Below are 13,439 nucleotides of genomic sequence, written 5' to 3' on the forward strand. Positions count from 1 at the left end.
CTTTAAGGAAAAACTTCTTCAGTCCAGTGATTGGTGACTGAGGGAACCGTGGAGCACAGAGGATTGGGCGGGATCTTGGCTCCTAATAATGCCTTCTTATCCAATGAAAAGCATTTCCTATTGAGACCCCCAAGAGTTCCCCAGGCCCTCCGCTCAGGCCCGGACTTTGGGCCTTTTCTTGTGTCTCGGTTTTAAAGGCATGCCAGCTACAGCATTCAAGAGGGCCGTTCCTTAACAAAGGGAAAGAGATAAATGTAAATAAGCTCACATTTTCAGAAGGAGCAGTTTGCTGTAAGAAGCTTCAGCAGCCAGAGTCTGTTACTTTGGGCTGGGATAAACTTTCCCTGTAAAAAATAATAATAGATCAAAATATGCGAGTTTCCCGTTTACATGTTTATTAGCTAATTGTCTACAGGCATGAGCACACTCTCTCATCTAGCACACTCTTTCTTGGGGTAAGTCTCTTTGAGAAGATTTGATTCGGGCGTTTGGGGGTGGGGGATGGCATAACAAACTTCAGTGGAAGCACTGAGGCTTTGAGGGTTTGGGGAAAGAAATTAGATTACAACGCTGAAGTGCTGATCAGGGATCTTCATGTTGAATGGTTACAAAAGAGGATTTTCTATTGTTTTGGCAGTAATACTGTTTTAGTGGAAGAGATACAATATTTTCAGGCTGTTTCATGTTAACGCAGTTGTCCTAAAAAGCTGATTTAAAATCACAGAGTAAAGGAATTTATAAATTTCTTTGGTTAGCTTTATATTTCTTTGGTTTACAATTGATTGTGAGCTAATGTGGCTTCTATTATGATGAGGTTTCTTCTAGTAAAACTATACAGCAGCATGCCTTTGATGCCTAATTGATTGGTGGAGAATGTGACATTTGCTTTATTGACTAATTCATGAATAATCCATAAAGGAAGAAACATAGTTTAATTGAAAATTAATTCTGGCATAAATGGAATTTGCTCTTATATGTGAAATTAATTACCGTTTTTCAAACAAATGCAATAATGTAACATTTAAAATTCTCTTCTTGTATATCCTGAATATTTTTAAGATTTTTTTTTTACTTACAAGATTTTGTTGAATTGATAAATATTATATTTTAGCTACTTTGTTTTAGGAAATTGAGCACTGTAATTTATTATTCCACTATGGAAAGGACCAGACAAATTCTAAGATTAAAATATTTCAGAGCTTAGTTGGGTTGTTCACTTTTCTACCTTATCAAATTTTACCAACTTTCTTTTTCCTTAGCTAATATGCAGAAGACAGCAATAACAACCTAAGCTCCAAATTATTCAGTGGCTTTGAAAAGTTTATTTTTCAGAACAGAATTTCAAATAACATATCCCATCAACATAGACTGTAAATTATTTTGCCTTGTCACAGATGAAATGTGCTTTTGCTGAAAAAGATGAGTTCAGCTAATACACTTGATGGCGGCTATACTCTAAAGCATCTCCTGCTAATCGGAGTTGCAAATGAAAGCCCTATTGGAACAAGCAGACCAGCCTTTCTGAATGTATACTCACAAAAGTTAAAAAGAGGGCTAGGTATATGACTTACAGAGATAGGCTAAGTTTAGCTAAAGCTTAATTTATTCAGTTCCATCTGACAGAAACTGTAATGAAAATTGTTGCCCTTACTGTGGTGTGGTCAAAGATTAATTGTGTAGTTGCCTTTTTTCTGTCTATATGGTCATTGGGTATAGTCTACACTTGGCCTTTTTAATGGAGAGGAGGAAGCATAATAATGTACTTGTGAATATTAGTACTAAAAATTGGGAGCTTAATAGGAATTCACCTACCATGGGTTATCTGGTCCCATTTTTGGTAGATAAATGATCGGTTATTAGAGCAAAGCATAAGATAAGTAATCTACTGATTCCTTAGAGTTATGTTCTGAAGTATTTCAATAATCTTATATTTTGAAGAGAGGTGACTGGGGAACAGGTAGAATAGGTCAAGGATTAAGACCTAGACAATTAGGGCTGATATGAGCATGAGGAAAGAAGAGGAGGAAAATGAGAGTATCAGGGAGACTTTACCATGTAAATGCCAGCTTGATCTGTGATTCTCAGGTTCTGATAAAAATTAATAATATTTACTTCTGATGTTAAATCTAAACTATGTATGGTAATGGATATTGACTAGACTTACCGTGATAATCATTTCACAATGCATACAAATATCAATCAAATCATCATTATAATATATACTTTAAACTAATAATATGTCAATTATACCTCAATTAAAAATAAAATAAATTAGCAGTAGTTTTACTGAGTCTAATAAAAATTAATTCCCCTTATCTCAGACTTTGAGGGATTAAAATTTTTATTTGCAGTGACAAATGGGAGCTGGTGAAAACAACCGATAGGAGGGAACAGCCAGTAAAGTCACACTGCCATGACGCCAGTTGAAGGCTGCTAATAATCAAGGCAAAGATGGAGGAAAATGAGAAACTGAGGACCAGAAGGGGCCTGTGACTTGGTCTCACACAGTTAGCTAGTGATGGGGCTGGATGTGGCTACATTGAATTAATACCAAGTATGAAAACTTCTAGGTATTTGAACTTTTTAAGTTTTCTTTGATTCTAAACCAAAAGAAATTTTTTCTTTATAATCTGTGTCAATTGTGAAAGCCATAAAAGAAATGTTAATGGTTATTTCTTTAAGATAAACCAATAAAATAATGTTAATTTCTTTCTAGGAACACTGGTCTCTGGAGGAGTGTGAAAATTGATTCTCCTTAATGTTAAGGTGATCTCAAATATATTTAAAATTGTCTCATGATTTTATTTTTAAGTTTTGATTCCTTTAGATTAGAGAAAAATTATTTCAGGAGAGTTCAAGCATAGCAGTCTACTTTGTTTTGTTTAGGCCACCTTCAGAAAGGAGTGAGATGTGATGATAGTATAAGTTTGCCACTTTACAGGCAGTAAGTGCTACTTGTAAGAATACCATTGCAGAATATTTCTGGTTCTATACAGTTATTTTAGGTAGAATTGTGATTTGAAGATGTTACAGACATGCTATATTAGGTTGGCCTAGGACATCCTAGTAGAGGCAGCGGTGACTGTCAGTGTGCTAATATCCAGTAATTGAAGACTTGCTCATATGACTACAGTTCAGAGAAGGAAGACATCCAGCTGGACTAGGGATGCAGGTTAGAGACAAGGCAGTAAGGTCTCCACAAGTTGTTCCAGTCTTCTTTTCTCTTCGCCTATCAAGGCTCCTGCTCAATAGTAATAGTCATTGCCAGGGAAAAAGAAAGCAGAAAAACAACAACAACAACAAAACCCAAAGAACCAATACAACTTCAATCAAAATAAAGAAATCTCCTTTGTTCAATTATTTTTGATATAAAGTAATCTGAGTAAACTGCAGAAAATAGTGAAGGACAGGGGAGCCTGGCGGGCGTGCTGTAGTCCATGGGGTCACAAAGAGTCAGACACATCTTAGTGACTGAATAACAACAACAAAAACAATTACCTTACAAAGTGGAAGAAGTATTTTATGCCTTTTGTCACTAGTTATCCTTAAATGATTATAAGTTACATAAACTCATGGACTTCATGTGTGTTAATATAACTAATAAAATATGACATAGCAGTAACAAGTTTCAAAAATAAAATGTTATCAGCAACTCCGTAATAATGAAATTGAAAGCATTTATATACCATTTTTAAATGTGTTGGCTCTCATTTACTCTGATTTATATTATATAATTGGAGAAGACAGTGGCTACCCACTCCACTACTCTTGCCTGGAAAATCCCATGGACGGAGGAGCCCAGTAGGCTATAGTCCATGGGGTCGCAAAGAGTTGGAACGACTGAGAGACTTCACTTTCACTTTTCATTTTCATGCATTGAAGAAGGAAATGGCAGCCCACTCCAGTGTTCTTGCCTGGAGAATCCCGGGGACGGCGGAGCTTGGTGGGCTGCCATCTATGGGGTTGCACACTGTCAGACATGACTGAAGCGACTTAGCAGCAGCAGCATATCATATAATCAATTTTTTTACCTTATGATTTTGGTATACACTTTATTGAAAAGTTCTTTCCATGATATGCTATTGTGATCATTTCTATTTCACAGCATCCACTGGAGGAAATCTCTAACCACAGTACCTCCAGAAAGTTCATTGATCAACCAAGTCTTGGATAAAATTGGTGCCAGAATTTGGTTTGAACTAATGTGGTGAGTACCACTGTCCTGGTAATAACTCTGTCTAAAATTCTTAATTTTATTCTCCAACTTTTTTTTTCTAACCAGTGTTTCCAGTTTGTTACAGATTATATGATTTAAAAAATCCAGAATGTATGGAAGAATTGTATTTGTTTATTGTAATCCAGGCAGATTTGGGGTGGAAAAATATTGATTCTTTGGTTTAAGCCTTCTCTGCCACTGGTATATACCTTTAGTAATGGGAGACGTGACTTTTGTTCATATTATCAGGATCAGTATTCAAGTATATCAGATGAATTGATATGCAAATTGGTAACTAATTTACTTGTTCAAATATGTGAAATAAAGTCAGATTCCTAGCTGGCATTTATGAACCTCACAGGATTTGGAAATAGGTTCTTTTAGGAACACCTAAAAATTTCCTCAAAATGTCTGGGACTTCTGCTAAGGTCAGATATTAAGTTTCAAGACTCTAGACAATTTCATAATATTAGGTTGAACAATTTATCTACAGTTGTCTTACTCTATATCTTACTGCTAAGGAAAATTCTGCTTTAGTAGGAATGATGAGCTCTTTGACACCATCATGTTGAGCACTAAACCACATTATTTTTCAAATATTAGACTGTGTTATCAGATGAAAGGTTAGTGAGAGGCTAGAATAATTTTTTGGTGAAAAAAAAATTAAGTTAATCACCAGGATAGAACTGCTCAGATTAGGATATATGTCAATTTCCTGCTCATTTCAAATAAAGCAGGAGGACAAAACAGTCATAACAATCTTAGTGTGAACCAAATTTAACATAAAGAGATTTCTTCAAAAGGATATTTCTTGTATAAACAATAAATGAGGATAAAAATAAAATAAATAAGGCTCATTAATCTAAACATTTGACACAGGCTTGTTTGAGATGAAGCCTGGTATAGATGAATTTCCCAGCTCAGTTATGGAGTGAAACATTTACCAATGGTTTCCTCCGTATGTAATTTTATATGGCTAGGTTGTATTTTGAAAACTATTATGAAACAGTAACCAGTGCACAGAAACATCAATTAGAACCATGTGTTTGATTGTGACCTGTGCTTGTGACTTGGCCTAGAAGATTTCCTTAAGGAGTCTTCTCTGTGAGCAGCCACTCGTCTGAGGAATGGCAATCTGGACGTATTCCCTATTACTCCAGTGGGATAGTTTTAATCTATATTTTTGCAACATTTTTGTATTTTTTAGTTTGCGTCACTGCTAAATATTTATAGACAAAGACCCAATAAGTTTCAGCTTCCTCTGAAAACTATTGTGGCAGTGTTCCGAAGCTTCGACGAGAGTAGAAAGAGGAAATGACTCTGGGGATCAGAGGCATTCTGATCTGACCCAAGCTCATTAAAAAGGGAGCCAAGCAAGGAAAATTGAGTATTCTCTTCCTTTAAGGCCTTGTCTCCCTGAATTTCAGATTGTCTTCTGTAAGGGACAAAAGCAAGTCAGCCTTTCTGGGCTACTGGGAATATGCCAGAAATTAGACCTTTGATTTCAATATATCATCTGAAAATTTAGCGCTTAGTAAAGTGATTTAGATATTCATCTTTACAGGAAAAAAAGGGCTAACTCTACTTCCTCCAGTAGCCCCAAAGACCCCAAGTGTGTTATATTTCGTTATCATTAGAAATTTTTTATAAGGGAAAAACATTGTGAACACTACTGTGAACTGTCTGAACTGGCTCCATATGTGTAGGTCAAAGTTAAAAATTCATGAAGGTCAGATTTCTTTTTGGCCAACCTCCAGGTGACTTGTTTCCTGCTTGTTGTCACTGAAAATACATCCACTCAGCACTCTGAACCCCTAGGTGATTAATTTAGAATAATTGGCTGTAAAGGTCCTCACAAGATAGTAGTCTAATGCTACTTACAGTCAAAGATGTAATTAACTGTATCAGTCTAATTTTTTTTTTCTTCTTCATCTCATCTGAAGCTCAAGTGCTGGCCCTTTGCTTCCATTCAGTACACAATATGTTAGCCATTTAGGAAAATCTAGTGGTTAAAAAAACACTGGTTATTTCAGTGGAAAGAAAGGAAAGCCAGTCAGAAAACAGATCTTGTTTCTCTTTTTCATTGATTTTTTCTTCAGAATTAGTTTTGAGTCAAATGCCTCTCTGATTTTTTTTTTTAACCATAGCTCAGTGGGAAGATATTCCTTTTGGTACACATTCCTGGATTGTCCTGTTATGATAAAATTGTGTAGTTAAGGTCAAAATTCAAGGGAAGATTTCTGAAGTAGAGTGTTAGGAGGTGTTAGGAGGAAGATGTGTTACTAATATGAAGTTCAGCATACCAAGAAAGACAGAGACATAGGTGTCCAGCTGTGCTAGATGAAGGAGAATGAAAAAACTCCTGTAATATTTCTTTGTGGTTAGGTAGGACTGAATGCTGGGCAAGCTCATAAAGCTACTCACAAACCCTGTTGAATCTTCCTAGCCTCAGCTGTGAGGCTCAGAGGTAATGTTTATACAAGGAAGAGAAACTGTATAGCCAAGTTACAGAGAGAACCAATGTCTGAATCAGAAATAGAACTCCTTGCTTCCAGTGCTGTATTAAATCCTAGCACCACACCCTCTCTGCCAGACAGCAAAAGGTGCTGTGTGTTTGAGTAAGGGAAAGCTGTGAATAGGGCCTTAGTGACAGTTTTCCCATGCTCTCTCTTCAGGATTGGGACTGTAATGTCTTATTGTCTTTAGTCCTTTCTCTCCCACAGAATTTGGTTATGCAAAGCAGAAGAACAGAAATGCCAGGCATTTGCAGACTGTCTGCTGTGGATATAGTGTATATGTTCTGAGAGATATAAAACTGAATAGAAAACTGAGGAGCAAAGCTCAGCTATTTGAAACATGCCATCCTGGGAAGTACAAAATAATACAGAGCCAGTGAGCTAGAAGTATGCTCTGTAAGGGGATCACCAGTGGGCAGACTGGAGGGACTCAGAGCAAATATAGAAAGTCTTCTATTATGAAAGCATTTTCCGAATAAAATTTATTGACAGTACTTATTGTAGAAGGCAAATACAAGCAGATCATAGTGAGTGAGGCTTGATTTTAATGTTAGGGGTTTTTCAGTCTCATAATTTCTTTAGATTATGTGATTTTTAAAAAATAAATTTATTTATTTTAATTGGAGGTTAATTACTTTACAATATTGTATTGGTTTGCCATACATCAACATGAATCTGCCACAGGAATACATGTGTTCCCCATCCTGAACCCCCCTCCCTCCTTCCTCCCTGTACCATCCCTCTGGGTCGTCTCAGCCCACCAGCCCCAAGCATCCAGTATCATGCATCGAACCTGGACTGGCGATTCATTTCATGTATGATAGTCTACATGTTTCAATGCCATTCTCCCAAATCATCTCACCCTCTCCCTCTCTCACAGAGTCCAAAAGACTGTTCTGTACATCTGTGTCTCTTTTGCTGTCTCGCATACAGGGTTATCATTATGTTAGAGGGATATTTTTGACTATTTTGATTTCTTTCAGCAATAAAAAAAATGACTTTCAGACTAATGGGTAGCATGTCGGGTGTAAACTAGTATGTAATGTGGTTTAAACAGTTGAAAGCTACCATTGTTTTCATTTCTGCCACCCCCTTGGTGAAGCAATCTGTAGAAACTTAGATTTATAGCTCTCAAGGTGAGGTTTGAACCCCATTGACTGAACTTTTCCTGGCTTTTTGTTTTTATTTTTCAGATTAGATTCATTGACCTTAAGCAGTCATTGTGTACTGGTTTTTTTTCTGAGAAAAATGGAAGAAGTCAGATGAAGCAAGGTAGAGAGGATGGAATTAGAGTAATTATCTTCTGAGCTCTTAATACAAATTAGATGGAAATAGTGACCTCTCTCCCACAAGGTCTTCTTTTTTGTGTGTTCTATTCTTCCTTTTCTTTCAGTTCTTCTATTTTTCTTTCTCTGCTACTTTCTTTCCTATCTCCTCTTCTGCTTTCCCCATCTATTTTTATTTCTTCCGTGTCTGGCTTTTTTTTTCCTCCTGGACCTTACTTTGTCAAGATTCTTACTATACTCTGCTTTCATATATCAAGGTCACTTCTGGCAAAAGTTGAGCTGGCTTTTGAGTTGAGCCATTTCATATGAGATGAAATGGCCAAGAAGGAATATGACCTTACAGAAGTGTTAGACTCAGGGGAGGCACTCCATAAAGCTCATGAAATGAGAATTCAGAAACAGCACACTTCCAATTTTAACTTTAAACTTTAGCTATTAAAAATGCCAGTAATTTTTTGCACTCTGTTTTCTCCAAAGTCAACTCTCATTCTAGGCACTACAGTGAGTGAATTTTTTTTTTTCTTCTCTCAAATCATGTTTTCTTCCCTCAGGCCAAACACTGGTTGAAGTGACTTCAGACCTCTATATCTCTGGCAGGTTCCTCCTGCCACTCCCTTTTCTGTTATATATAAGGCCCTGTGGTCTGTTCCAGGAGCTGGAAAGAAAGAGTGACATAAGGAGGAATCAATTCAGAGAAATGGCTTTCACATTTTAAAATATAATCATGTGCAAACTCATTACTGGGTATGTCAGGAACAAAGACTACTTTCACTCCATATCCTCTTCATTGAAAAGAATTCATTCAGCTGCAGCTTATTCATAGTGCGTTATAGAGCATTCAGAAGACAGTCCTCCAATGGCAGCTGTTGACCTAGGAGCATGTTAGTAAGATTTCTATATGCACCTTTGAACGACATTGGTTCAGATATTCAACAAAGATAATTAGTCAGTGACCTCCACACGTACAAGAATGGCTGTTCAACTCAAATCTACCTTTCATATTTCACTTGTATTTAGCCAGAAAAGGCTTTATTGACCTGGCCCATTTTAAAAGCTAAAAGCATGAATGTAACTCATGGAATGGGCAGTGGGAGAGGGAGTAGGACAATATCCAAGGCTCAAGGTATGGCATGAAAGAACCTTGATAAGGGACCACAATCTAAAGGAGAGAAACACTGTGATTGTCGTTTGAATTCTCTCTATATAAAGGCATTGTAATGGAGTGAAAAAAGTTTCAGCCAGAAGCTTTAATGTACTGAGGAATTCCTGCTCTCTGAACCTGTATTTTAGAAGAAAAGGTGAATCAACATTTTAATTCAGGAGTTTAGTTATAACTTTTAAAAGAGGTTTTCCTGGAGGTCCCATATCCACCTTTAGTCTTGTGCAGTAGAACTAACACTCAACAATGAAGTTTAGTAATACCAGAGAGTAGACAATATAATTTAGAGAAGCTTAATAATCCTCTGGTTAGGAATTTAAAAAGAACACCTGAATTCTGGTTCTGACTATACCATTTACATGTTCTTCCAATTCTGACATTGTATTTCTAAATTATGTAAGCCTCAGTTTTTGCTTCTGCAACATGGTGATGAATTCCTGCCTTGCCTATCTTATGGTGTTCTTGTGGGAATCAAATAAAACATGTTTTAGAAGTTAAAAATATTATACAAATTTCCAAGTATTAGCATTGTTTTAACTATCAGAGTCTCTGTATTTCTACCCTTGCTAGCCTAGGGCTCTGAAGGAACAAATACCTTATTCTTGTGAATTGCAATGCTACAGTATTGTGCTTACTGTCTTGAGTGTGGTCCCTCCTGTTCCTGCAAGATACTCTTGTAGTACCTTTTAATATATGGTAGGTATTCAAAAGGTACTTGTTAAACCAAACTGAATATGCATGTTATTTCCAGTCTGTGTGAACAGAATATCTTTTACTCCACAAAAATGGATTGAAGGTAGATTTAATGACTCATTTAATCTTATTTCCCATAGGAGGAAAACATTTCCTACCAGTCTTTAGTCTCAGAGTGCTGAACCCTGCAGCCTGCAGGCCTCCTGAATAAAAGTCCATGGGTGACAGAAGATTCATTGACTTCCAATTCCAAGATTTAAATTCAAACCTCAGACCCAGGTTGGGCAATTCTACTGCCAATAATACTTGCATTGTTGATGATTCTTTCAAGTATAATCTGAATGGTGCTGTCTACAGTGTTGTATTCATCCTGGGTTTGATAACCAACAGTGCCTCTCTGTTTGTCTTCTGCTTCCGCATGAAAATGAGAAGTGAGACGGCTATTTTCATCACCAATCTGGCCCTCTCTGATTTGCTCTTTGTCTGCACTCTACCTTTCAAAATATTTTACAATTTCAACCGCCACTGGCCTTTTGGTGATACCCTCTGCAAGATCTCTGGGACTGCATTCCTAACCAACATCTATGGGAGCATGCTCTTCCTTACCTGTATTAGTGTGGATCGTTTCCTGGCCATTGTCTATCCCTTCCGATCCCGTACCATTAGGACCAGGAGGAATTCTGCCATTGTGTGTGCTGGAGTCTGGATCCTAGTCCTCAGTGGTGGTATTTCAGCCTCTTTATTCTCCACCACTAATGTCAACAATGCAACCACCACCTGCTTTGAGGGCTTCTCCAAACGTGTATGGAAGACGTATCTGTCCAAGATAACCATATTTATTGAAGTTGTTGGTTTTATCATTCCTTTGATACTGAATGTCTCTTGCTCTTCTGTGGTGCTAAAAACCCTCCGTAAGCCTGCTACATTGTCTCAAATTGGGACTAATAAGAAAAAAGTGCTGAAGATGATCACAGTGCATATGGCAGTCTTTGTGGTATGCTTTGTACCCTATAACTCTGTTCTCTTCCTGTATGCCCTGGTGCGCTCCCAAGCCATTACCAATTGCTTGTTGGAAAGATTTGCAAAGATTATGTATCCAATCACCTTGTGCCTTGCAACTCTAAACTGTTGCTTTGACCCTTTCATCTATTACTTCACCCTTGAGTCCTTTCAGAAGTCCTTCTATATCAATACACATATCAAGATGGAGTCTCTGTTTAAGACTGAAACACCCCTGACCACAAAGCCTTCCCTTCCAGCTATTCAAGAGGAAGTTAGTGATCAAACAACACATAATGGTGGTGAATTAATGCTAGAATCCACCTTCTAGGTACAAGAAGTCTCTTTAGGTCCAGATATAGTTTCTTCTATGATTTTCCTATGCTTTGAATAAAAAATTTGAAGCTAATGATATTGAGAATAGATTAATGTACTGAATATAGTCAGATACATTTATTTGAATGTTTATTGTAATACATATATTGTTTTGTTCAATAATTATAGGTCACATCTAATTACAACAGCCAAAAGGAATTGCCAAACTCTTCTTCTGGGTTGGAAATTCATTGTACCACATTATATAAGTCAATAGTAGCCTTGACTTCAGTGATATGGAGGTTACTTAAAAACTTTGAAAAAATATATTTCCATTCCAATATTTGGTAATTAGTTTGGGCCTATAAATATAGAACAAATTCAGGTTTTTTTTTTTAAACAATCTTTTGTGTTACTACTGATATATACTAGTCATTTTTTGCTTTTTGAATTGTCATTGAGTTTTTTAGTACAAGAATATACTTTAGTTTAATATTATTAATAAAAATATCAAATTTTTAAAAGTTAGTATAATGAATTGTATATATTTTAAAAGCAGAAACATAAGTTGTGTTTGTATGAATATTGCTGGGAAGAAATGGAAAATTAACTGAATTTACATATTTGCAGTTACCAGCAGTGTCAGCTTTGAAAAACTTTTCCTTTTTTATACTATATTAAATTTTTTTATATGAAATGTCAAATCCAGAAAGCTGCTAAGTATGTGCCTGAAACAGGGCAAAATGGAAAATCACATAAAACAACAAATGTTCATAAAAAAAACTAAGAGAAATTAACATTTTCTCTAAGAATTTTCAATTATTTTTCTTTTGGGAGACTAATTTTTATAAATATTCCATATGTGAAATTTTGAAGCACAGTGCAACCATAAAGCTGCTGTATTTGTGCCCAGGTCAGAAGCAAATTGAAAAAACAAAAGAGACAAAAGTATAACAAAAATATAATAATAAAACAAAAAACTTTCTTAAAACTTGCATCAATCATTTCTTGAGTGAGAGAGCAGAGATCTGTAAATTACTTATGCTTTCATATTAATTTTGGAGCACAATGTAGCCAGAGAGCTGCTGAATTTGTGCCCAGGTTGGGAATATATTGAAAAAAAAAATACATAAACCAAACTAAACCAATGCAAACAAACAAACACACACAAAAAGAAAAACTGTAAAACAATAAAAAACACAAAAATATTCCTAACACTTACATTAATATTTTATTTATTATTTGAGTATATGTAAATTTTAAATTACTGTATTATTTGTATAAAATTTTAGAGTACAGGTAGAAATCCACTACATTTGTGCCCAAGTCAGGACCTAATTGGAAAAAAATAAAAGCAAAATAACTCCTTTAAAGACAAGAACAACAACACACACACACAAAACTTAAAACTTTTCTTTTCTGAGCATTTTTAAAACTTAAAAGATACTATAACTTTCTTATGATGCATTGAATTAAAATGGAACTAGGAAGTTACTAAACTGGCATCTGCTTCAGGAGCAATTAAAATCAATATTTCAAAGTATATACAAAGAAACTTTTTGTAACCAACTTAAACAACAAAAGCAGCAAAAACATCTTTAGAATCTCTTACCATTTATTGAATGAAGTATAGATTTAAGAATATTAAAACCTTAAACAAAACTTCTGAGCATGGTGTAGCTTGAAAGATTTGTGCTCAGGTAAGAAGTAGTGAAAATAAATATCCTGCATACATACTACACACAAATACACACATAATTGAAGCACTGCAAAACAAAACCAAAATATTCTTAAAATATGTTTTAATCATTTAAAAAAAATTATTTAGAAATGTGATAATTTTAAAATGCTAAGACTTCTTAAATAAAAATTTCAGAAACACATTTTGTAAGTTGCTGAACTTGCACCAGGGAGTGATTTAAAAAAGATTAAAAACCATAAAATAATGACAAAAAATTAAAACTTCTAAAGCGGTAAGCTAATTGTTAAAACTCTTATTAACCTTTGTCTTTCAGATATGTGAAGTTACTCAGTCATGTAGGACTCTTTGTGATCCCATGGACTGTAGCCCACCAGGCTCCTCCATCCATGGAATTTTCTAGGCAAGAATATTGGAGTGGGTTGCCATTTCCTTCTCCAGGGGATCTTCCCAAACCAGGGATCGAACCCGGGTCTCCTGCATCGCGGGCAGATGCTTTACCATCCGAGCCACCAGGGAATCCCACATATATGTAGATTAAAAATACTAAAATTTT

At 35.8% G+C, this 13,439-nt stretch overlaps 1 protein-coding gene across 1 annotated transcript; it reads left to right on the plus strand.

Annotated features, from left to right (window-relative positions):
- Positions 1–147: 147 nt before the first annotated feature.
- Positions 148–11,702, plus strand: LPAR4 (lysophosphatidic acid receptor 4). Its single transcript, XM_005700597.3, has 4 exons — positions 148–455; positions 2,717–2,766; positions 4,106–4,207; positions 10,011–11,702. Exon 4 carries the CDS (start codon positions 10,088–10,090, stop codon positions 11,198–11,200), a length of 1,113 nt encoding a protein of 370 aa, XP_005700654.1. The 5' UTR covers positions 148–455; positions 2,717–2,766; positions 4,106–4,207; positions 10,011–10,087; the 3' UTR covers positions 11,201–11,702.
- The last annotated feature ends 1,737 nt before the right edge of the window (positions 11,703–13,439 follow it).

This window comes from Capra hircus (genome assembly GCF_001704415.2).
Source record: "Capra hircus breed San Clemente chromosome X unlocalized genomic scaffold, ASM170441v1, whole genome shotgun sequence".
In the NCBI taxonomy this organism is placed as follows: domain Eukaryota; kingdom Metazoa; phylum Chordata; class Mammalia; order Artiodactyla; family Bovidae; genus Capra; species Capra hircus.